The sequence below is a fragment of the Trachypithecus francoisi genome, unplaced genomic scaffold, assembly GCF_009764315.1.
Source record: "Trachypithecus francoisi isolate TF-2019V2 unplaced genomic scaffold, Tfra_2.0 Lachesis_group4, whole genome shotgun sequence".
Classification (NCBI taxonomy): Eukaryota; Metazoa; Chordata; class Mammalia; order Primates; family Cercopithecidae; genus Trachypithecus; species Trachypithecus francoisi.
This window is the reverse complement of record NW_022681469.1, coordinates 137,874,914-137,901,160: the sequence shown is the minus strand read 5'-3', so window position 1 is coordinate 137,901,160 and position 26,247 is coordinate 137,874,914. Positions and strand designations below refer to the sequence as shown.

Below are 26,247 nucleotides of genomic sequence, written 5' to 3'. Positions count from 1 at the left end.
AACAAACTTATCAAGTGCCTACTATGTGCCAGGTACATAGAAAGATCCTAAGGTACCCATTCATTTTGAGTTTACAGTCTAGGAAGGGAGATAGACACAGCAATGCAGCATCTCATCACCACAGAGCAAGTGGTGGAGAAGAGGAGTGCACAGGGTGCTGTGAAAACTCAGGGGAGGAAGCACAGCTTGGCTCTGGGGGCGTTAAATCCGGGCAGGCCGCCTGAAGGAGGTGACAAGTGAGGTAAGCCTAAGAATTAGCCTGGAAGAATGAATAGAAATTAGTCTGCTTTAAGAAGGCAGGGAAAGGCTTTCCAAGAAAATAAAATCACATTGGAAAAGAATAAGGAAACATAATGGGATGTGTTTAGAACAGCATGCAATTCATGATTACTAGAGCGTACAAAATGAGGAAGGACAAGATATGAGATAAGGTTGTGGAGAGAGATAGCAGGAGGTCCTGGAAGGTCTTATTTTCCATGCCAACAAGTTCACCCTTTAAATTGTAGATGATGAGAACCCATTGACCGGTTTAAATAGGGGAGTGATGCGCTTGTTTTGGCATTTTTAGAGAAATCACTTTGCACCCATATAAAGGATATAGATTTTAGGAGGGGACAGATTTGGAGGTTATTACAATATGTCAAGGGGATCATGCTGAACACTTTGGAGGTACATCAGCAGGACAGTGAGACGCAGCAGAAGAGAAGGAGGACAGGAAGAAGTAACTTGGTGGGAGAGAGTAATTGTTAATTTGGAGGAGGATCAAAATGGAGATGTCTAGTAGGTATTTTGATAATAAAGTTTGAAGCTTAACAGAAAGGTCAGAGCTGAAAATATAAATTTAGAATTCATATGTTAGTATGGAGAGAAGTTTATAAAGCAGTAAACTTTGATTACATTGCTATATTTTATATAAAATTATATCTGTCCATCCATCCATCCATCCATCCATCCATCCATCCATAAAAGAATATGGAAAAACTTAGGTCAGAAGAATAATGACATTTATTTCTGTATGGAGATATTTTCTTATGTATATTAAATTTTTTCATAAAGAGTATACCTTACTGATGTGATAAAACTATGTTTATTTACTTATAAGATATAATAAAAACTAGGTGACAATGGCATGTCAGAATCTAAGGGGGTAGAGCTTCAAATAGCAGTGTGTATCTACTGCAGTAAAGTGTCCATTAAAGTAAAGTGTGGGCCGGGTGTGGTGGCTCATGCCTGTAATCCCATCGCTTTGGAAGGCTGAGGTGGGTGGATCACCTGAGGTCAGGAGTTCGAAACCAGCCTGGCCAATGTGGTGAAACCCCATCTCTACTAAAAAAAAAAAAAAAAAATTAGCCAGGCATGGTGGCACAGGCCTGTAATCCCAGCTACTCGAGAGGCTGAGGCGGGAGAATCGCTTGAACTTGGGAGACAGAGGTTGCAGTGAGCCAAGATTGCACCACTGTACTCCAGCATGGGTGACAAAGCGAAACTCTGTCTCAAAAAAATAAATAAATGAATAAAAATAAAAAAAGTAAAAAGTGGTAAGAGTTCACTGGCTCTGTTGATTAGATGGTCTCTGCTGCTCACGGAAAGGGCAGTGCTGGTGACGATTACTGAAATCAGACTTCAGAAGGTGAGGAAGTGAGTGACGGAGAGGAGCAGAGCAGGGGGAGAACATGAAGTGTAAAGATCCATGAGAAAGGGATGACTGCTGGAGAGGCGTGGAGATGGGGACTGGTGGGCCTCCAGCCTGAGTGGGTGGGTCCACCTGGAGTGGAGGAAAGGACTCCAGGGAGGGTGTTAAGGTTGGGTAGCATTTGTATTTGGGGTGAGAAACTGAAGTGGTGACCTCAGTGTTTCCATTTCAGTAGGGTCTGAAGTCACCTCACAGTGGAGGTGATTTTGGTTGGTGGAGGCTTTTGGGACAGTAAAATGGAAGACGCCCCCATAACAGGACTGGTGAGCTTTGCTCTGGCACTTTCTGAGGTCAGAGAGTATAATTTAGAATTGTACCCTTTCTTGGAATTACTTCATTTTCTCCAGGGCTAGAGTTATAGAAAACTACCCTGGCATGGAATGGGGAAGAGTGAGTTACAATACTAATCCACAGTGGCATTTTGTCCGTCAGATGGGGTGCAAGCATGGAGCAGGGAGGGAATTGGGTGTGCAGGGAACAAAGGCGCTCAGGAGGCCTGGGATGAAGGAGGCCATGCCAGGCTATGAGGAGACAGAGAATCTAAGGTGAGAACAAGCTTGGCAAGGAGTGGTGGTAGGGGGAGGAGGTGGGAATGCCGGCTGTAGAATGATTGACAGCGGGATTTTAGAGTTTTCAGTTTCTGACATGGCACAGCTCTGGGTGATAATGAGGTTGGGAGGGCCACTGTGGGAGCAGGTGGCTGGAGTGGAATGTATGTAGGTCACTGCCACAGGGGTTAGGTAGGTTTGGTCTATTCTCTACACCCACATTTATTCAGATACTGTTTTGAGGAATGTATAAAGAATCCCCTCCTCAATGCCCCATAAAAATTGTTTCAATATTGCAGATGCAAGGCATTATTTATATTGGGTTTTCATAGCTTCCCTCTGTGTGGAAACGGTTTTACAAATTAGCTGAGAAAACTTGAAGTTTTCTTCATCTGCCATGAAAGAGACTCTGCCAACACAAGATAATGACAGGATATTATCTTCAGATTGCTAATTAGTAAGTGAAATGAATGTCTAGCCCTGGTGCCGCCAAGTCCCCTCCTTTAATATCTGCCCTGCGGGGGGGCAGAGGAGTGAGACCAGAGCTGCTTCCCCTCAACGTGGTAGGCCAAGTGTGTGGTGTGCCTCCCTTTTAGAGAAAGCACTTCTAAAAGTTCCTTATGCAGACTCTTAACATACCCTCTGACTATATAGAGATGGCAAATAACATACTTAGTATTGCTCTTCAATTCAATGCAAAACTAATTGTGGTAAGATTGATCATTTGAAAGTGTGGATATTTTTTGACCCAGCATTCTGGTTAGCTTGTGTTAATACTGAATGTATCAATCGCATTTTCACAGATTATAAGGATGAAGTTAGGTTAATGTGGAAAGGAGTTGAGGAACAAAGATCTAGGAAAATAAACCTTCCCGTAAATGTAGAGAACATTACCCCACCTTTGATTTCCTCCTGTGTCTAGATGTGTCTAGGTATCTGGCCCTCAAAGATGCTTTCATTGACCTCTAAGGCATGATTCCTCCTTAGCTTCCAAGTATTCTTTACTGGGAGAGTTCAAATATTTTGTTTTGCAATATCATGGATGCTCATGACTGAGGTTATGTCTACAAGCCGCAAAAACAATGTGCATTTAATTATCCAGGCAAGCAGCCTTTCATGGTCAAATGACTGAACAATTCATTGGACAGAATTAATCAAAGTAGTTAATCAATGGACCAAAATAGCTCAGCTCTCAGTTTAGCTATTAACGTTAGCTAATAGCTCAGTTTTTAGTTATTTAAGTTTCTAGCTATTTACCATTGTCTGAGCCTCAGTCATTAGTTCTCCAGGTTGACTTTTTTGTGAATTTGCTTTATGAGCTCAGGCAAACAGTTGAAATTTTTTTCACCGGTTTGCCTGTTTACCTTGGGAGAATACTACTGATTTCTTCTCAGAGGCCTTTGAGAGCCGTTGGAAAGATTGGTGAATTTTCTATCAAAATCTTGTGTATTCTTCAGAAACAGACACTCCAAAGGTTCAGAGTGAAATATAATACTGCATTATTAAACTTGGTGGTTTCCATGATGGGAAGTATCTGAATGGGTTGAATATTGGCCCTCACAATATATGCCCATGTCCTAAACCCTGGTACCTGTGACTGTGATGTTATTTGGAAAAAAGAGTCTTTGAAGATATAATTAAGTAAAAGATCTCAAGATAAGATGATCTTGGATTATCCAGGTGGGTCCTAATCCATCGACAAGTGTTCTTATAAGAGATAGAGAGGAGAGGACACAGGAACCGATGAGAAGGCCATGCAAGACAGAGGCAGAGACTAGAGTGATGCAGCCACAAGCCAAGGAGCCCTTGAAACCCCAGAAGCTGAAAGAGGCAAAAAAGGGTCTCCCCTGGAGCCTTCGGAGGGAGTGTGACCTTGCTGACACCTTGATTTTGGCCTTCTGGCTTCCAGAACTGAGAATGGCCAGTTTGTGGTAATTTGCTACAGCAGCCTTAGGAAAGTGAGGGAGCGCCCTCTCACAGCATAGCCCTCCTCCTTGCTTGTTCAGAACACTTTTCACTCAGCATAGGATCTTGTAATTTTTAAGTTGTTCCACTAAAGTAATACATTTAATTTCATTCAAGAAGAGAATTTATCTAGTTTTAGAATGAGATACAGTGTCTAGTTCCAAGCCCAGTATTATATAGAAAATTTGATCATAAAAAGCTGCTTGCCTGGATAACTAAAGTGCTCTGAAACCTGCTATATCCTCATCTATTTTTTTTTTTCTTTTTTTGAGACAGGGTCTCACTCTGTCGCCCAGGCTGAATGCAATGATGCGATCTCGGCTCACTGCAGCTTTGACTTCCTGGGCTCAAGTGATCCCCTCGCCTTAGTCTCCTGAGTAGCTGGGACCACAGGTGCACACCACCACGCCTGGTTAATTTATTTTTTGTAGAGACAGGACTTGCTGTGTTGCCTAGGCTGGTCTCGAACTCGTGGACACAAGCCATCTCTTGCCTTGGCCTTCCAAAGTGTTGGGATTACAGGTGTGAGCCACTGCACCTGGCCCTGCTATATATTTATCTAACTGGATAGTCCAGGAAGATGAGGTTTAGAAGTCTTAATTATTTGAGCTGCACAGACCAGAAAATACAGGAATGGCAATGCCATTGTGTTCCAGGCAGAACCCAGAGTGCCTTATTGACCCTTTAAATGTTATTATCTCTCTCCTACCTGTGATGCATTAGTCAATGCACAATATTTCCATATATCTGAGTCAGGTTAAAAAAAAAATCAAGTTGGGCTAAACCAAACAATGTTTAGAATTTCCATTCATTCATTCACTCATTCAGTCTTTCCACAAATCATAAGTTATCTATCATCTGCAAGGCACTGTGCTAACTGCTGGAATACTTAGTGAACATAATAGACAAGGCCCTCATGCTCCCATGGAGTGTATAATCTAGTGACATTATGCTCCAGGAAGATGTTAGAATTATTTAAATATGACCTAAGTCTAAACTGATGTAGCATTCTGTAATTTTCACACGATTGGCAAAATAATAATAGCTCTGACAACATCAAGTTGCCATGCCACACAAGATCTATGTACTGATACAATCAGGATACCAGAAATACCTGAAGCTATTTAAGTAATTGGTTCTGAATTAATTGCATAGATAGAGGGAAAATATGGAATGCATAAGCCAAACAATATGCTAAATCAGCATAATATTGAGGTTTATGACTATGTTCTATGATGCTTTATTGTTTTGAAGATTTACCTACTAATGATATTTTTCTTTAGATGATAGAATTAATTGATATTCTTTAAAATTAGACTATAAAGAGAAAGTCCATAGAAGTCTGGACAGTAGGGACAGCCAGTGTGGCCTCTGTTTGCTATTCATCATCTGAAAGTAGGAAGCCTCCCCTTTCCACTCCTAAAGGTCCCAAGGCTGATCTGTTCTCAGCCTAGGCTGGAGGATCCATCTCCTGGATTACATCACACATTTTCCTAGAGGTCTACAGTGATTTCCATGTATCATTCACAATGATATTCCTGATCATTAGTTGTATATATCTCCACCAACCATTCCCCTTCTCAGATCCTGAGATCACTGGGCTATCTTGGTTCTGTTCTCAATTTGATTAGGATTGTACTTCTGTCCCTGGTCCACCTCTGCCAATGTCATTTTCAGTACTTTTTTCAGCTATGTTATTCTTAATAGAGAATAACTCATGCTAGGTGGTTTACATTGGCCCCACCCCTCCTGTCATTCCAGTTTCTGTTGCTGTCAAACTCTTTACACTCCACCCCGCTGAATGTATCCCTCCTCTCATGAAACTGGGCTGAACAGAAAGACGTCTTTATACTTACATGTAATTTGCTTTTTAAACCTCTCCCAACAGACAAAAAGACTTTTGAATGCAATATGTTGATTCTGTTAATTCTATTTGGCATTTAAACATCCAGGAAATGAACTGATTTCATGGAAAGTACATTTTCAGTAATTTAAATAATAGTTCCAATTTTGTTAATTTTCATACTCAGAGTCAAGCCTAAAAATTTCTCAGCCATGATGCTGACCACATATTCCGACTGATTCTTGGGCTTGATATTGTTACTAGAGTGCTTTACTTTCCTTTGTCCTCGAAGCAAATTTCTAACGTAGGCAGCATTGATGTTCGTTTGTGTAATCAAGCCATAATACATTCATAAAAAAGAGTTTTGAATCAACAAATAAAGCCTAATTTTTAAGCTCTATTTTATAATAGGAAGCTGAAATAAGATAATGTAAAGAGTCTCCTCAAGTTAATTAACTCTGATTCTTGTGAAAACCTCCTCAGTTTAAATCCTGATATACCAGGGACATTTGGAGACTTGTAAATAGCATTTCATGGCCCTGTACAGGACACAGGAGCTCCTTCCACCTCCCACTAATGCTTGCTTACATAATTTTGCAGTAACTTCTTTTCCAAATATTACAAGCACACAGGAGAGCAAGAGGTGAAACAACAGCCCCAAACCCAGATCTCCACAGTCTCCAGTAGGAACTTGTGAAAAAAATTCTGTCAATTTTAGCTCTGCATGGGCATGTCAAAGCCTCTCCACTCCTCTCTTCCCATCTACAAATAAGGGATAATAATGTTAATATTTGCTTACTTACCTCACAGGAGAATGAAAAGAAAGAGTAATTTAATGTTAATAGGTTCTTTGAAGATGAAAAGTATTTCATAATTGCTAAGTTCTATTACATTTTTTAAAACCCATCTCAAAGATACCCCTCTTTCCTTATCCTCCTAACTTTGTTTAATTAAAAATAATTATCCTTTCTCAACATCATTATTTAAGTGCATAAGACCTTCATGACGTTCCCACACAATGTATGTTGCCATGCTTTACTCAGTGTTACTGCCTTCAGGTTCGGGCCTTTCATATTTTCTAACTTCTTATGTATTAGAAAGTCTAGTGAAAACCTATCGTGTCTGCCTGGGGTAGATTTCATTTCAGAGTGTGAAAATTGCATGAACAGCCAGCTTTTCTTCCTCACACTCTTTGAAAGGCTCTTGACGCTGCTGGCATCTAAGGCAGAATTTCTCAAAGGTGGGGGTGACCCTTCCATTGGTATCTGAGTCCCTGGGGTGTTTGTTAAGATCTAGCCTGGAGATCAGACTCTATGGGGTGGGTTATGGAAATCTGCATTTAAAATAAATTCTGCAGTTGCTGACTAAAATTTGAGAACCACCCATTCCAAGTCCCTCATCTTATTTTTAAGATGAAAAACATAATCTGAAGGTCAAAAGTGAAGTTTTTTGCCTTAGGCATCACTCATTGCATTTTCCTCATGGATACTGGAAGAAGGGATGGAGGACAAAGGCTTTTCTAGAAGCTGAGAGTATGAAGGGTTCTACTTGGCCTCCTCTCACACCACCACCTACAGGCACATGCATCCTTGCCTCCCACACCCCACTAATTGGGGGGAGGGTCTTCTTTTTATCTAATCCCCCTCATATCACCATTCTCTCCCTCTCTCTGGTTCTTGCTTTTGTCGCCTCTCTCATTAGTAAGTACATCTGCAATCTACACTTGCCATTTATTTCCCTCAATCTCAAGGAAAAAGGGGCTGACTCTTTTTCTTTTTTCTTTTTTTTTGAGATGGCGTTTCCCTCTTGTTGCTCAGGCTGGAGTGCAATGGCGAGATCTCTGCTCACTGCAATCTCCACCTCCCAGGTTCAAGCAATTCTCCTGCAGGGGCTGACTCTTTTTCAAAGTTAATCTCTCCACTTGGGCTACCTATCCCCTTTCCCTGCCTCCTCTGGGCTCTTGTTCCATCCACTTTTTGCTCTCTTTTATAATTTAAGACTTTCTCTCTCTTCTGACATTGTCTCCTCAAAGGCCTTGCATCCTTCTAGCGGCCCCACACAGCCAAACTCCTAGAAAGAGCAGTTTTCAGGTCTGTTTCATGCTGGTATTTAAAAATACGAGCAAGGCCAGGCATGGTGACTCATGACTATAATCCCAGCACTTTGGGAGGCCAAGGTAGGTGAATCACCTGAAGTCAGAAGTTTGAGACCAGCCTGGCCAACGTGGTGAAACCCCTTCTGTACTAAAAATACAAAAATTAGCCAGGCCTGGTGGTACACACCTGTAATCCCAGCTACTCGAGAGGCCAAGGTGGGAGAATTGCTTGAACCCGGGAGGCGGAGGTTGCAGTGAGCCAATATCTCGCCATTGCACTCTAGCCTGGGAGACAAGAGCGAATCTCCGTCTCAAAACAAACAAACAAACAAACAAGCAGAACTACCTTTGGAAAGTGAATACACAGTACAAAGAGTAAGGGGAATCGCCAGCAATAACGTCTGCACCACGGAGCTGTTTTTGGAATAAATATGGGGGAAGCAGAGTTTTGATTCTTTGCAGCTCCCTGTCCTCCGGGCACAACCAAATTTCCCTGGTCCTGGCTTTTATACCAAGGCCAGCATTGCTGTCATTCCCTGTGCTCTGTGCACATTCTTGTGGGCTGAGTTCAGGGTTTGGCCATTGGCTAGTCTCCTGTCTCCACAGCTAATAGTGGGTTTGGTGTAGGCCCTGGCATCCCCACCAGTGGTTTGCTTTGTAATTTTTCCCTCTTAGTCTGTGGGAGGACTGAGGCATGGTGTCTGGAACTCCTGTGCAGCTGCAGGCCTGCTTGGAGGGTGAGGTGGTTGTTGTGGGGCAGGTGAGAGCACACCAGGGCCATAGCTAACCTCCAGCCTTCATAAAGAGCCCACGGCAACTCTGTGGGAATCCTTCCAGCAGCCCGCTTATGGCTGGAGACAGAGCTGTGGCTTCTGTCTAAGCTTTTCCCTCTGACTCAGTCCAGGAGGCCACTGTCTTGGGAAGCAAATGATATCAGCATCTGGGAGATTCTCTCTAGATGGACTAGCAGGGAATCAGGACATGAACTCAGTGGACTGACTGCACCGAGACTCACCTGGTCATTACTTGAAGGTCATTACTTAAAGTAAGTTCTTCAGTTGCCAACATTTGAAAACTAAAGCGTGTGGCTCAATTATGCTGGTCCAATAACCAGAGAGGTCTAATATACGAGTGTCTTAGTTCATTCCTGTGGCTATAACAAAATACCATGGCTTGAGTAATTTATAAATAATAGAAATTCATTTCTCACAGCTCTGAAGGCTGAGAAATCCAAGATCAAGGTGCCAAAAGATTCAGGGTCTGGTAAGGCCTTGTTCTCTGCTTCTAAGATGGACACCTAGATGTATCCTCAAATGGCAGAACCGGAAGAGCAAAAGGGACTAGGCCTCTCTCTTCAACCTCTTTTATAGGGGGACTGATCCCATTCACAAAGGTGGAGCCCTCATGACTTACTCACTTTCCCAAAGGCCTCATTACTTTTTGTTGTTGTTTGTTTATGAGATGGAGTTTTGCTCTTGTTGTCCAGGCTGGAGTGCAATGCAATTAGGCTCACTGCAACCTCTGCCTCCCAGGTTCAAGTGATTCTCCTGCCTCAGCCTTCCTGAGTAGCTGGGATTACAGGCATGTGCCACCATGCCTGGCTAATTTTTCTATTTTTAGTAGAGATGGGGTTTCACCATGTTGGTCAGACTGGTCTCAAACTCCTGACCTCAGGTGATCCACCTGCCTTGGCCTCCCAAAGCGCTGGGATTACAGGCATGAGTTTCCTTGCCCAGCCAAGGCCTCATTTCTTCATACCATCACCTTGGGGGTTAAGTTCCAACCTATGAATTTTGGAAAAACACCTACATTCCAACTGCAGCAATGACATATTCCAAGGTTGAAAATGTTTTCCTAAAACTCTAGGCCTACAGAAATACTTTTTATCCTGCAAAAAAATTTTGCTTAACCTTTTCTTTTTCCAGTCTTCCATCACGAAAACAGTGGTTCTCAACAGAGTGGTTTTGCCTTCTAGGAGAATTACGGCAATGTCTGGAAACATTTTCGGTTGTGACAGCTGGGGGTGGCCGTGGTGGTGCTACTGTACCTAGTGGGCAAACTCACTCTCTCAAGGCCTTTTATAAGGGCCTTACTCCCATTCATGAGGACTCTGCTCTCATCATTTAATCACTTCTTAAAGGCCCCACCTCTTAATATCATCACATCGGTGATTAAGTTTCAACATATGAATTCTGGGGGATGCGTCCTTCAAACCACAGCAGGCACTCTTATGTCCTTTTGGTGAACTAGGAGGCTGAGACTCAGATAAGTCAAGAAAGCTGCCCAGGGTCTACTGAGAGTTGAAGCAGGCATGAAACCTGGGTTTGCCTTTTGCTGTGTGGCACCTGCCTCAGGACCTGAAGGGTGCTGCCTCCATGCCAGAAACCACACTGGCTGCAGAGGGCAAACCCGAACAATAAGATGCTGCCCTGATCCAGTTTCAAAGCTAACACAAAGTGGCCAGGGAGGGATGCAAGGAGAGACGCAGACAGTAGATTAGAGCAGTGCTTTCTCAAGCTATTTTGCACGGAAGCATAGAGATGGGGAGGAGGAAGAGCCTGAGGGGCTCAGTGGACCAGTCACCCCTCCTCCTTGCCAGAGCCTGGCTCCAATTCCATCTGTTCTAGATTGGAGAACAAGGTTCCAGCTAAAAGCGTTTGGAAATCTTTGTTTTTTAAAAGAATTCAAGAGAAGATGAACATATTTGTCTTGAGAAGGTTCAGGAAATCATGAAGAAACCATGCAGTATTTTAAGTGGATTTTCAGGGTGGGAAATTTGCGCCCACGTAAATGAGAGAAGAGGAACAGAAGAAACAATCGAGCACATATGGGCAGCGGAGCAAAGCCTAAGGAAGCGTGGGGCGGGCAGAGGAGGAGCTGCCGGGAAGAGGCAGATGGTGTCTCAAGGCAGGTGGTCTTGTGCTTTGGCTGTCCTGAGAATGCGAGGAGTCCAGACTCCATTTTGTAGACAGTGGGGAATTAGTAAAGAGGTCTGTGCTGAGTAAAGGGGGGAGAAATGGCAAAGAGAGATAAAGAAGGGAAGAGACCAAGGGTAGGGAGAGCATAGTCGCACCACGTACATGGGGCATTTACAATATGCCAGGAGCTCACGTGTAGAACAGTTTGGAGAATCCAGCATCAAGTCCTTAGGTGCTAAGAATTGTGCATTGATGAATGCATATCTAAGATATTTGTTTTCCACTAATAATTAAGCTAAGACATTTATACCAAATGGCATCTTGGCTGTAAGAGATTTATTTATTTTTTACACACAGACGTAATTTTTATATAGATTTTGGCTTCTCCTGGCATGGCTAGCTGGCTCCTGTCACCTTGGCTCATCTCCTGTGACACATATTGATAATCTAAAATGTGCCCTTCCATTTTTAAAATCTGAATCATATAATCACATACTAGTATATTTATATTTACGTATCTCTACTACATACACACAGGCTTGGGGTTAGTATTTTTCAATTTTTGAATTGCATTCTTCATGCTTTTCTGCTTTTCTTCTCTCAACAATATCTTGAGGAAATCTCTCTCCATCACCTGGAAGCTTCTAATTCAGTCTTTTTTATGCCCCATATGACTGTGCAGTGTGGATCTGCTGTAATACATGCAAACATTCCCCTGCCGATGGACATTTGCATTGCTTCTAGGTTTGTGTCTTTACGAACACTGCTGAAATAAACACACCAGTGTGTTTTGTGCAGCAGTCCAGCATAACTTTTACAAGTCTGCACTCAGCCAGCCGCGGTGGCTCACACCTGTCATCCCAGCACTTTGGGAGGCTGAGGCCGGCCGATCATGAGGTCAGGAGTTTGAGACCAACCTGGCCAAAATAGTGAAACTCCGCCTCTACTAAAAATACAAAAATTAGCCGAGTGTGGTAGCGGGCACCTGTAGTCCCAGCTACTCAGGAGGCCGAGGCAGAAGAATCGCTTGAACCCGGGAGGTGGAGGTTGCAGTGAGCCAAGATTGCGCCATTGCACTCTAGCCTGGTGACAGAGCAAGATTCTGTCACAAAAGAAAAAAAAAGAAAAAAAGGAAAATTCTGCAGTCTAGAGTTAGACTGCATGTGATTGCTCCTCACCTCTGCCACTTACTAGCTCTTATACTAGGCAAGTTTAAGCCTCTATGGGTATCAGTTTCCTCATTTGTAAAATAGAGGATTATAACAGGTTATGTAATTCATGTAGAGCCTTTGCAAAAATACCTGGCCCATAATAAGGGCTCAATAAATATTACCTGTTATTATAAAAGTACTGGATATTAGTGCTTTTGTTTCTATGAGATAACTTTATGGGCTAAAGGGTATATGGGTTTTTAAAATTTTAGTTTATATTGTGGGTTGGATTCCCCCTCAAAAGGCTGTAAAATTGCTTCATGCATGTTTCTACCAACAATGTATGTATGCATCTTTTTACTCATGTCCCCTCCAAAGATAAATAACTCTTTAATTTTTGGCAATTTGATCGTTATAAAATGATATCTCATTGTTACCTTAGTTTTCATTTCCTTCACCACTGGAAAAGTTCAAATTTTTTAATGGGTTTATCAATCATTTGAATTTGTTCTTCTCTGAACAGCTTTTTCTTATTCTCTGCCATTTTTCCCAGGGTTGTATCTCCTCTTTTTTTCAAGTTGTAAGAGCTCTTTGAAATGTGTATTACAGATTTTCAACCTCTGATTTTCTTGAGTTGCAAAGATTAATTTTCAAGATCAAAGCTTGTCTTTTGACCTTGTTTATGGTATTTTTGTCATGAAAGTATTTTAATTTTTATATATTCAGATACATCTTTCTTTTTTTTTTGAGACAGAGTCTCACTCTGTTGCCCAGGCTGGGGTGCAGTGGCACGATCCCGGCCCACTGCAACCTTAGCCACCCGGGTTCAAGCAATTCTCCTGCCTCAGCCTCCAGAGTAGCTGGGATTACAGGTATGTGTCACTAGGCCTGGTTAATTTTTGTATTTTTTAGTAGAGACGGGGTTTCACCATGTTGGCCAGGATGGTCTCAAACTCCTGACCTCAAGCGATCCACCTGCCTTGGCCTCCTAAAGTGCTGGGATTACAGGCGTGAGCCACTGTGCTCGGCCTTTCTTTTCTTTTATAGATTCTAGTTGTTGATTAAAAAGATTGATTGTCTCTAAAAAGGTCTCTACCACTCAAGGTTTCTTGAGTTCATTTTATGTTCTCAATAATTTTTATGTTCTAGCATATGCATAAATTCACGTAGATTTTCCTGAAGAAATTTCATTCCTTTTTTTCCACGTGTTTTCAAAGTTGAGAGGAATCTAACATAATTTTCTTTTGGTTGCATACCCAGTTACAGTATGGACATCATTAACTAAATAGTTCATTCTTTTCCTACTGAAAGTTTCTCACATGTTCTAAAGAAAGCTGGGTTCAGGCATAGGACAGGCAGAGTCCTAACCAATCCCGCACATTCTATGGTGACTTCTCATCTAATTTTTGCTCCACATCTTCTTTGAGAATTGATAGGGAGGCTACTGAGATTCAGCCAGAGATGGGGTCAGCAAAGCTCTTGTAGATGTTCATGAAAGAATCCAGGAACTGTTGTTAGGGGTAGGGCTGGCGCTGGGGCTTATCTGATCTTAAACTCAGATCAAAAGTCCACACTGAGCTCTTCTGTCAGGAGGGCCCTGGGAGGTTGAAGGGCCATGAGACACCCAGTGGGATCTCATAATGTTGTGGTTTCTACCTACTAATTCAAGACTCTGCAGATGTAGCAAAGGATATTTAAAGTGTGTTATCCAGGACTTCTTAAGTTCCATAAAACTCTACAATTACACTTAATACCCACTTACCCACTTGGCCAAACTCTAAACATGCACAAAAGAGCTTCCCTCCTCCCCAACTTTCCCTTGCTAAAGACCTGAAAACAGAAGATTTTTACCACCCAGGGAGTATCTGCTTGGGAAGGGAGAGAGGTCGGGGCTGGGGCAGAAGGAGGCAGGGGAGTCTGTTTATCCTGCAGTTAGCAAAGGGCCTTGGGATCCTCTTGGCAATCTCGGTTTGAGAAGTGGTAGAATGTCTGATTGTGACACCTGTAAGGTTAGATTTGTCACCACCACAGACATAAAGGAGGACACAGACATTTTGGTGGCTGCAGAGAAACTGATTAACAGCCTCAAATCTGAAATCTGGCTCTGAAAATCCTTCTCACACTGACAATTATGTAAAGAGTGACTCATAACGTAGTCATTTCTTAAAATGATACGTGTTAGCACAGGCATAGGCCACATAACCACGTTTCAGTTAATGACAGACCACACATACAGCAGTGGTCTCAAAAGATTACAATGGAGCTGCCCTACACCGGTGTGCCATTTCTTATCTTCTATACAATGATTTTACTGTACCTTTTTTATGTTTAGCTACGTTGAGATACACAAATACTTGCTGTTGTGTTATAGTTGCTTAAGGTATTCAGTATAGTAATATGTTGTGCAGGTTTGTTGCCCAGGAGCAATAGGCTATACCGTAGAGCATAGGTGTGCGGTAGGCTCTGCCATCTAGGTTTGCGTAATTCCGCTCTATGATGTTCACATAATGATAAAATTGCTTAGTGATGCATTTCTCAGAAGTCTCCCTGTCGTTAACTGACACATGACTGTACTTAAGACGAACAAAACGTGTCTGAGGCTCTGGTATTCTTCCTAGAAAGAGAAGGAACTCACCTATTTCAATCGTTCAGACTTAGGGCATCTTAGATTTGCTCCGGGAAAAGTGACATTCAGAATAATTGGGACAGAAAGAATTTCCAGTGGTGATTTCAGAGAAAATAGTTGGTAGGAGCTTAAATGACACTCAACAATGAGTGAAAAGCCCCAAATTTATTTTTTTTTTTTTACTGTTTTTATTAATTTGATTTTAGTTCAAATATTCTGAACTAAAAATTGAAATGAGATAAAAATTATCATTAACCAAGAAGTTTTACCTGAGAAGCATTCCATCCATCCATCCTTCCATTCAACCATCCATCTATCTGTCTAGCCTCTCTTCTTCCCTCCCTCCTTTCTTTTTTTCCTTCCTTCCTTCCACACATATTTACTGAGTGCCAAGTTTGTGACTAGGAAAGCTACAGGCAAGACTCTGGTCTCACTGGGCTTACATTTTCAGGAAGAAATGACAACAAATTATAAACATATTAATACTTTATACAGTGATAAATTCAGCCAATATATTAAAGTAAGATGTTAAGTTGGAAAATTATAAATGGATGCACTATTTAAAATTGAGTGCTCAGGAAAGACCCTTAGAGAAGGGAATGTTTGAACTTAAATGTGAATCTTTCCTATATAAACATAATAGTTTGAAACTATATGCAGTTGCAATATTCATGCATTGTATTAGACATAAAAATAAATTTAGATCTTTCACGATTCATTTACAGTTTTGTTTTTTTATGCCTCCATTCAAAATATATGAGCATTTTAACTTGGTAGTTTCTTATATATAATTTTGTAGCAAGTAAGTGAAGAGTTTCCAATGACACGAAGTTTTGGTAAATATTAAAAATGCTGAAATAACATATCTCACAGCATCTGGGAGTGTGCTACTATAATCTCGCTAATTCAGTTTATAAAGAAGTATCATTTAAAATAGAGGGTACTACATAAAGAAGGAATGGTGAGTTGATTTTTAAAAAGGTGTCTTTGCACTGATAAGTATTTGGTAGGATTTTAGGTGATCACTAGTGCCATTTCAAGCCATTTAGCTTGTCATATACTTAACCTCCCACCATTTATAATCTGTCACCAAGTTTTGTTCATTCATTTGTTCATGCTGCTTCTGAAAAATCTTTCCATTTCTACTGCTTCTTCCCTATTTTGATTCTTTAATCTCTCTTCCAACAACTATTTCAATAGCCTCTTAAATGACTCCCCTATTGCCCACTACAGTTCATTTTCCACTTGTAACCAGAGTTGACTTTCTGAGTTTAATACCGACCTGATTAGGCTCTTCCTTTACTAACAACATGCCTGGCTCCCTGTTATTATCATCGTCATGACAAAACCCAAATGCCCGGGAACGCCATCAAATGCTTTTCCCTGCCCAACACCAGGATGCCTTTCCAGCCTCTTTCTGTCTTCTGAGGCCACACCAAACCGACATCTGCTGTGAACGCTGGGCCCTCCATCGAGAACTCCCCACTCCTCTTCTCTGCCAGCCAATTATTCTCATTCATGTTTCCAAAGTTCCTTGTACCTCATGATTACAATATGGTGTGATAAGCACTATAATAGAGGTACGCACAGCGGTGGTCACATTGTATTTTAATTTGACCGATTACATATCTGACTTTGCCTTTGAATGGGGGCTGATCCTGATGCTAGAGCCATGATACCTGGGTTCCTATTCCTGCCTGGTCCTCGACTATGGCCTTGTTTATGTCTGTGCCTCATTTTCCTCATCTGTAAAAGTAGGATAACTCAGTATCTGGGTTATAATATTGTTATAACAATATTATATCTGGGTTATAATATTGTTAGACAGTGCCTGGTATATTTAGCAGATTCTCAATGGATCCTTCATGATTTAGCTTAATTATTAAATTCTGTATCCCTAAAGATATAAAATCAGGATACAATAAATATGAAAAGGATAAAAAAGCATATAAGTGCCTCATCAATATGCAAATGACATCATCATAATCAAAGAATGAAGACATGAAATGTGGAATAAGCCAGGCACGTTGGCTCACACCTGTAATCCCAGCACTTTGGGAGGCCGAGGAGGGTGGATCACCTGAGGTCAGGAGTTCGAGACCAGCCTGGCTAACATGGTGAAACCCTGTCTCTACTAAAAATACAAAATTAGCTGGGCGTGGTGGCATGTGCCTGTAATCCCAGCTACCTGGGAGGCTGAGGCAGGAGACTTGTTGAACCCAGGAGATGGAGGTTGCAGTGAGCCGAGATTTTGCCATTGCACTCAGCCTGAGAGACAAGAGCGAAACTCCATCTCAAAAAAAAAAAAAAGAAATTTGGAATAGTATTCATCGACTTCTGTCATCAAAGACACATACAACAGACACACACTGTTCTGTAGATTATAAGATTTCTGGTGGATGGGTTGAATGTCCTGAAATGTATAGGCTCTTGTGGTAATTTTCCATTCCCTGCTGTCCCGTCCTCCACTAATTTCCCATCTTTTTCTGCCCTGCTCTGTGACCTAGGGACTGGCCACTGTGGGTTGCAGTATCTGGAGAGCCTCTGTCCTCTGGTTTATGGTTGGGTTTGGCCATTGGGACTGGAGGGTGGAAGAAGAGTGTTGATTGAGAGGGTTATTTCCCAGCTTTGACCTGCTGTGGCCAGGTCTGGCCGGGGCTGTGTCCATGAGTGACCACAGGGTCCATGGCTGGTCCCTTATAGGCTCCAGCTTTGAAAGAGCTCTTCTGATTCTATCTCCTCTCTCTCCTTGGCCTGAATATTATCACTGCTGACTTTGACAGGGTCCTTTCAGTTTGGAAGTCAGTCGTACAAATAAGTAATGAAACAGCAATTGCAGAAAGTCTCTTTAGGCCAAAGGCAACATGACAAAACAAAACAAAAAACAAAAAACCTGACCAAAAACAAAAAACAAAAAAACAAAACCCACAAACAGTTTTTTTTTTCCAGCTTATTCAATGTGTGTAACACAGAATTTTCACTATATTTATTCATATTGGTATGTCTCAACACTGGACTAGAAAGAAAGGAACTGGGTGGAATCCTGATGCCCTGCTAGGGCTTTTGATTAAGCTGGCTCTATTCCAAGGGATGCAAAGCCCACACACAGGAAGCAGGAAGCCCAGAATGTCAAGTACCTACTCTCAAAGGGGAGCTTTCAGAGGAAGGACACAGTGTCAGGGGTTTCTCCATTGATGTCTTTGGGCAGTGCCTCACCCGGAAGTGGTTGCTGCAGGAGCACGTGCAGTGTGAGAAGGAGGAGGCCTTCCTTCAGGAACAAGCAGCATTCATGCATCGTGGAGAGCAGATTCCCAGAGTGTAAAGCTCTTAAGGGACATGTGCATTTATTGCTGACTTTGCAAGGGCTTTAAAACCACAGACAATACAGAAAAGTGTGAACTTTGAGCAATTAATTGCACATGGCAGGAAGGAGCACTCTATTAATCTTAACCCTGGTAGAAGGAAGAGACTGGTGTGACTTGTGGAATAATATTCATTTATGCACCCAGTGGTCGGGGAGCTGTTCTGAACACCACAAAGTGCCAGGCATTGTGCTAGAGTAAAATAAGACAAAAGTGTCTCTGCTCTGATAGAGTTTACTTTTTAGAGGGAACTCAGAAAATGTGTAAGAGGATGGGACACAGAAGAAGGTCAGCGAAGGATAAAGAAGCAGAATAACAACAACAAAAAAAGATAAAATTGATCACTGCAAAGATGCTGCCTCCAGCCACAGCTGAGTACCCTGTCAATCCTGAGTGATGTTTAATCCTTTGAAGCCTTATAATGGATTTTTGCTAGGCATTAAAAAGTATAATCATGTAAGAGCAGCTGTATTAAAACATTCATATAAACTCTACATTAGTTTCTCTAACTCTACATTTGGTTTCTCAGTTATTCCTCTATAGCAAGCCAATCGGTATTAAATGTGTGTATGTTAAGTGGTAATAATTCTTCCAGTATTAGATGTGTGTATGTTTTTTTTTTTTTTTTTGAACTCTGAACTTTTTATCGGCCTCCTGCTCCCCAAAGGGTACCCTGCTTCTGCTGGCTTAATGCCTCAGAACTTTGGTGTCGTTGGTCTCAGACACCACTTTGCCATCCACTATCTGGCGGGTGGTGGTCTTTTGGATGGTTTGTATGGAGTTGTTGCTGTCCAAGGCATCACCAAGATTGAATTCCTCGCCATCTTCCAGCAGGCGGCGGTAGGTGGCAATCTCAGCTTCCAGCTTGACCTTGATGTTCAGCAGGGCCTCATACTCCTGGGCCTGTCGCTGTCCCTCTGCCCGGGTCTGTGCCAGCTCTGACTCCAGTGCTGCAGGATCCCATTGAGCTGCTCCATCTGTAGGGCGTAGCGGGCCTCCACCTCCCTCAGGCTGTTCTCCAAGCTGGCCTTCAGATTTCTCATGGAGTCCAGGTCAATCTCCAAGGACTGGACTGTACGTCTCAGCTCTGTGAGCGTCGTCTTAGCAGTTCCAACCTCGGCGGACTGTGTGGTGACCACTGTGGTGCTCTCCTCAATCTGCTGAGACCAGTACTTGTCTAACTCCTCTCAGTTCTTCCGAGCCAGCTCGTCATATTGGGCCCGGATGTCTGCCATGATCTTGGCGAGGTCCTGAGATTTGGGGGCATCTACCTCCACGGTCAACCCAGAGCTGGCAATCTGGGCTTGTAGGCCTTTTACTTCCTCTTCGTGGTTCTTCTTCATGAAGAGCAGCTCCTCCTTGAGAGCCTCGATCTCTGTCTCCAGCTGCAGTCGAGTGACATTGGTGTCATCAATGACCTTGCGGAGCCCATAGATGTCATTCTCCACAGACTGGCGCATGGCCAGCTCTGTCTCATACTTGACTCTAAAGTCATCAGCAGCAAGATGGGCATTGTCAATCTGCAGAACGATGCGGGCATTGTCCACAGTATTTGCGAAGATCTGAGCCCTCAGGTCCTCGATGATCTTGAAGTAATGGCTCCAGTCTCTGACCTGGGGTCCCTTCTTCTCCAAGTGCTCCCGGATTTTGCTCTCCAGCCTCCGGTTCTTGGTCTCCAGGCTCCTCACTCTGTCCAGGTAAGAGGCCAGGCGGTCGTTCAGGCTTTGCATGGTCTCCTTCTCGTTCTGGATGCCTCCCATTCCTGCCAGACCCCCAGCCATCCCTGAGGCCAGGCCCCTGGACCCCATGCCGCCCCGGAAGCTGGTGGAGCGGGACACGGAGATCCGGGAACCAGAGCCCCCAGCGCCTGCATAGACACTGGCCGTGCTGCTGACCGGCCGGGCGCCGTAGCTGGGCGCCTGGACAGAGCCCAGGGACCGGTAGTTGGTAGAGAAGGTGGAGCGAGTGGTGAAGCTCATGCTGTATGGGAGGAAGGCGAGACAACAGGACTCAGGCTTTGCCGACCAAATGTGTGTATGTTAAATGGTAATAATTCTTCCAGTTAAGGGCTCAGTGCATTTGGTTTCTCAGTTATTCCTCTATAGCAAGCCAATCGGTATTAAATGTGTGTATGTTAAGTGGTAATAATTCTTCCAGTTAAGGGAAAACTCCAGTCCTTTCACTATTTCACTAGCCCACAAGCAACTGACTTTTAAATTCATCTAATTTTTATTAATTATTATGATAACATATAAAATTATGCTTGGTAGTACAAAATAGATCCATTTAGCTCATCAGCGTTTTATACATTTATAAATTTTATAAAAGATGAATACCAATTACACAGCATTTTCTGATATGCCTTACTAGAGAATAAAATTTCTATTTTTGGAAAAAACCAACAACAACTTTTGAAGCTGACCTGTGTTTGCCATGTTTATTTTGGGTCTGTGGTTATGCTTATCTCTGATTCCAGAGTGAAGGGAGGTGGGCAGGGCGTGGGTGTCCATGAAGGCACCTCTGTCCTCCCTGCAGGCCAAATCCGCCCTGGCTTGTCCTGTGTCTAGGGACAATGTCCTGCTTTACAAAGTCAAGGCTGTGCCCATAAAAAGCCTTATAATCTTTTGGTTTCTCCGTTTGCTCATGAGTGATGCACGGGCCCTGATGATTGTCATCCTCTTCACAGCCTCCACGAATCTCCTGATGAACTCCCTCAGAAGGTGGAAGGAGCACCCGACACTGATCTGAGATCAGCAGCAGCCACGCCCACCCTGTGGGCGGTTAAGAGACAGCCAGTGAGTGGCATTAGCCGTGGGCGATCAGATTTGAGGACTCAGGATTCTGGTTTCCTGAGTGTCCTGGACCTGCGGGCTGCAGGAATGACAGTGACAGTTCTTCAGGCAGGTGCCACAGCACCCATACACTGCCAGCATTTTGTGCAAAATACCCAAAGCCACATCACCAGATCTGGGCTCTCCTAGCCTCCCTTTGCTAAAATGCTGGCGAAAGAGCTTAACGAGCCAATCAAGGGCACAAGATAGGTGAAACCTGCATGTTTTGTTTGTTAAACCATTTGCCTCATGGCACAAGATGGCTTACTGTATGAAAATAAACAAAAGGAATAACTGCGGCATCATGGTTTTGTTAAGATGTCCCAAAGCTGATCAGGGCTTCCTGTTAAAATCTAAGTAAGACTCTTCTTAGGTGGCTTACATTCAGTCAGCTGTGGCTCTGTGCAAAGAAAACCAGTTTCCCTTGCTCAGGAATTTGCAGCCACTGATAAGAGAGGAAAAGTGTGACTCCACCTGGAGGGTCATGATACAATCTGCTCTCTGACCCTGTGGAGGTGCAGGGGCTTGTTCTGCATGCCAGGCTGGGGACTCTCTGGACTGAGGCATTCAGAGTTGAAGCTTTAAATCAGAAGGGAGTTCCCTGCCAATTTCATCACAAGTCAGCAGCATCCAAAGAGTGGCGCTGAAGAAAATCTCATCACTGTGGGTTCAGTTTAGATTGCTAGTTGGCTCAGAAAACTACCTGCAATTGTGTTTCCAGGATGCATCACAAATACTCTCCATATGAGTGAGACCATCAGCGGATGAAACTCAGCATGCTTAGTGCGGGGCCAAGTCCTCTAGCAAAGGACACAGTGGTTAACCTGCATTTTGAGGGCAGGCACTGCCAAGCCCTCATCAGGGATCCATCCAGAGAACTTTGGTAATTCGTGCAAAATCCCTGTATCACACAGTTTCCTTCCTTAATGTGATAAAGTGTATCGAAAACATCTACAGAGCCTCTTCAGCCCTGCAATGCATGGATGAGCAGAAGGCCACAAAGCCAGGTTGATTGCAGGGACAGGGCAGCAGGCGAGGCATGGTCACTGTGGAAAGCGACAGAGGCCACTCTTAACAGGCAGTCCAGCCAAGTGGGGGCCACAGTATCTTCTCTGCTTCCCATCAGGCCTTCACCTGTGGCCTTATTTTGTGGCTGCACTGAAACATGCTTGACACCAAGGTTTTCTTCAAATGTTGGTTTCCATTCATCCCACCGTGGTGCTTGTCCCTGTTGTCCTATGCCACTGTCCCCTCTTTTTATAAGATTCACAGACTCCATTCCCCACTCCCTGACCCCCTACCTTGGACAGAGCGAGATATTTTTCCCTTGTGATTGAATACAATTCTCAGGCTTATCTATGCATCTCAGGCAAACACATGCCCACATGTATAGATGTGAATAAGTGAGCATTGAAGCTATTATACTGTGATGGTTGGTTGGCTCATGTGTTCCTCACACTAGTCTCTTTGAGGCATGAGACCTTGCTCATTTTATGTTTGTATCCTCCCAGCACATACTATGTGCTTGATTTATAATTGTTAAATTAGCGAAGGTATCCCTGACACTACCTAGCATAGTCTTATATGGTAAGATATTTGATGAAAATATTTCTCTGTTGATTGCTGATTCCAATTCACGACCTCTAAGACACCATCTTAAATTTCATGCTCACAGACTAAGAGCTAGCTGAGGGATTGTATTAGGTATAATCTGTGTGTGTGTATATTCCTGTGTTACAGGTCATAGCACTCTCTACCATCAGAATAGAGCCTGCCTGAATGTGAGCTCAGTGAGAGGCAGATTCCATTCTTGGGCCCTTCCACGGTGACTTGCCTGCTCTGCTCCATCAACCACCTATTCACAAGTTCTGGGGCGACAAAGGGCACGTTTTGTTTCATCTTGTACAAAACCCTCGATGTGCAGTCACTCACTCTACCTCAGCTCGAGAACTTCAGGGGTTGGGAGTGCATTTGGAGAGAAGGCATGTGCAATAGCTGGAAGCCTGAGCACAGGTGGGTTACACTGATGCTTTATAGCCAAACTATAGGAACTGGGGTTCTAAGGCCAGCAGGCTCAGGTGTTACCCCAGTGGCTCCCTTCAACAGCAGCATAGATAAGCCATGTCAGAAGAACCCACATTAGCCATCTCCAGGACTCCTTTCCCTCTCAACAGCAGGAGCTCCTGCAGTCAGAGCAGCGGTAATTTTCAAATCAGGCATGTGGTGATGCAGCAGGAAAGTGCCTGTATCCCAGGTGTCCCAGCAGCATTCTGGAGACCTCTAATACCCACATCTGCACCACAAAACTGCACAGCATTGATTGATACCAATCTGCCTACACATATCAGTAAGTGGTAATAGAATGCCTCAACAGCCGACAACCCAGGAACCTAAGACATACTGGATTTTCAAGTCAGAAGAATGCTTAGAGATCATCTGATCCAATAGCCGTATCTTACAGTAAGATGCGGAAGCCAGTGTCCACAGTGCTAAAGACATTGGTCCAAGGTCAAAGAATTTCAAACCCATAAATACCTCCAAGAAGCCTCCACTGGGACCTTATGATTTTAGTAACATTATCAACATTCATGACCTATGTCTACTGATCTTAGTGTCTTCTCAGTAGGCAATTAATTATTCTTTCTCACATCAATTTGCAGTTGATAGATTATCAGCATCCTTGGTAAATTCATCTTGTGTTCTGGGTGAAGACTAACAGAGTCTTCCTTCTTGGGCTGTGTCATTCACGCTCATCCCTCATAACATCTGGCCACTGCTGTAAACACAGTGGCCTTTGAGAAATGCTTCTGAATTCTGACTAAGAAAGAGGAGAACTTTCAAACACAAGAAAGTGAACATTATAGAGCTTACCACTCAAGATGGTTTTCTACAAATGCGGACATGGGGCTGATCTGCACCGTGTAAGTATCATTTGCCGAGTACTCAAAGAGTCCATAGTAAGGGTTGAAGAGCTCCTGAGACAGAAGGAAGAAGAACTCCCGCGAGGGGCCACTGTAGTCCAGGCTGCAAAGAAAGCAGAGGTCCAGGAAGCTCATTCGGTGCCCAGAGGTGAGGGGACCTGTTTGTACCCAAATTCTAGTGTGCCCTTTCAGAGTTGGGTGCTGGGGAAAGCAGAGAGCAGCCTCTGCTCTTTGGAGTGAATCTCAGTGGAAGTATCAATCCTAATCAAGAAAATGAGGATGCAGTAATTGGTTTGGAGATGTTTCTTAACCAGATGTCCATGAATAAACTCTCATGGTAGCTTTCCTTAGTGTTTTCTTTTGATCATCTAACACCTCAGAGCTAAAACACACAGCCAGCCCATTGAACACAAGGCCTTTGTCGCGGGACACATAAAAGAATTTTCTGCAACAGTGAGTGTGTGCATGCGTGTGTGTGTGCATGTGGGCTTGTCCTTCATGGTTGGGGTGGTTTCCCATGAAATCACTGAAATGATATGAAAAGTTTGGCATGAAGTTGTATACATGCACTTTAAGAGAAAGAGTTTTTTAAATTAGATACTCAGAAGCGCACAACACCTAAAAAGAAAAGATCCAGTGCCCTGGGACTGTATTTTTGGCTTATCCTTTGACCATGTGATCTCAGACTCTTGTGTATATCAATAATCTTAGGTTTTTGAAGAACATGGCATTTTTTGAAGCTTGGCAATACCTGAAAAGAGGACCTCCTGGGAGGGAATCGCCTTGGGGTGAAGGCTGACAGCTACCCTGCTCCTTCCTGAGAAAAATCACCCCTGATCCTGAGGCTCTGGCCCACCCACGCTTAGGTGTCTGCATAAAACTCCTGGTGTCTCACCCCTCCTCTCCAACAAAGGTGACGTAGAGCTTGTTTCGCTGGAGCTCTTTCCGTGAATAGGCCATCACTTGATTGAAGGTTCCCTCCAACAAATGATCCCGGCGAATAATGAGCCTGAGAAGGAGAAGGGGTGGTGAGCGGTGGCCCTCAAGTCAGGATGCTGGACAGGGTTCTAAGTGAGTTGTGAGTGCCCAGGTTTAGGTTCTCACTCCCCAGCCTCTCCAACAAGAGGAAAGAGCAGGATGCAGGTTCCGTCAGTTCATCGAGGGATTATCTGAACATGCTTTTCAAAACATCAGGAGTGTAAGGAAAATGTGTACACTTCTCGTGCATGCCATCATATGGAACTGCTTTTAAGATAGTTCATTTTGATCAACTCATAGGACATCGCTTAAAATTCCTGCGTTTGGGCTCAGCTTTTTAAGATGAAAATAATAAACCCAGAAGGGAAACTATAAACAACATTTTACTTAGACTTCAATTACAAAGTTACCAAGAGTCTTTAAATTTGACTAACAAGTTAAATTTTTTCCCAAGAATAAGTGAAGGGAAATATGAGATTTTTTATTTAGTTCAAGATTCCTTGTTTTCTGAAAAGGTCTACCCTGTGATTTTCTACATGTCTTTGTCTAAAATATTCTGTTCTTTCTCATTCTCTTTCCCTCTCTTACCTTCTCTTCCTGCCTCCCTTCCAATTTCCTAATGTCCTTTCTTCTTTCCTTTCAGCTTCCCAACTTCCTTCTTCCCCCACTTCAGACCATAACCACTACCACACCAGAGTAGCCGATCTCAAAAACAATATTAGAAGGGTCTAGGGGAGAAGGGGATAGAAAAATCTACTGTCTGAATTCAGTGCTAAGCACTGGAACACTCACTTAATTTTCCCTGGACCCTGACCAAATCCTTTGGCTTCCAGTTTTCTGTAGAAATTGCGGAGCTTGGCCTCAAAGTCTCTCCGGTAGGGGGAAGGGGCTCTTGCGCTGGCTCTCTGTAAACCTGCAGAGAGAAGCACACAGAGGTCATCATTTTCTTTTTTCTTCTTTTTCTTCTTCTTCTTCTTTCTCTTTTTTTTTTTTTTGAGAAGGAGTCTTGCTCCGTTGCCCAGGCCGGAGTGCAGTGGTGCAATCTCGGCTCACCACAACCTCCACTTCCTGGGTTCAAGCGACTCTCCTACTTCAGCCTCCCGAGTAGCTGGGATTATAGGTGCGTGCCACCACACCTGGCTGACTTTTTTTTTTTTTTTTTGTATTTTTAGTAGAGACAGGGTTTCACCATGTTGACCAGGCTGGTCTCAAACTCCTGACCTCAGGTGACTCACCCGCCTTGGCCTCCCAAACTGCTGGGATTACAGGCGTGTACTACCACGCCCAGCTAATTTTTGTTAATTTTTGTATTTTTA

At 43.3% G+C, this 26,247-nt stretch overlaps 1 protein-coding gene, 1 long non-coding RNA gene and 1 pseudogene across 6 annotated transcripts in view; 1 reads left to right on the top strand and 2 right to left on the bottom strand.

Moving 5' to 3' along the window:
• HECW1 (HECT, C2 and WW domain containing E3 ubiquitin protein ligase 1) overlaps positions 1 to 26,247 on the bottom strand; it is a 441,946-nt gene that overhangs the window by 32,613 nt on the left and 383,086 nt on the right. For all 4 annotated transcript variants that reach the window (XM_033193922.1, XM_033193924.1, XM_033193923.1 and 1 more), the window contains 3 exons: positions 25,724 to 25,844; positions 24,849 to 24,962; positions 23,904 to 24,056 (listed from right to left, as the gene is read on the bottom strand). In XM_033193922.1, coding sequence (XP_033049813.1) covers positions 23,904 to 24,056; positions 24,849 to 24,962; positions 25,724 to 25,844 — 388 coding nt within the window. The remainder of the gene's footprint in view (positions 1 to 23,903; positions 24,057 to 24,848; positions 24,963 to 25,723; positions 25,845 to 26,247) is intronic.
• Positions 8,936 to 24,298, top strand: LOC117073275. Its single transcript, XR_004433192.1, has 3 exons — positions 8,936 to 9,189; positions 20,888 to 22,039; positions 22,773 to 24,298. It is a non-coding gene; the product is annotated as an uncharacterized LOC117073275 (long non-coding RNA).
• LOC117073274 lies at positions 18,823 to 20,220 on the bottom strand (annotated as a pseudogene). Its single transcript, XR_004433191.1, has one exon. The product of XR_004433191.1 is annotated as a keratin, type I cytoskeletal 18-like (transcript).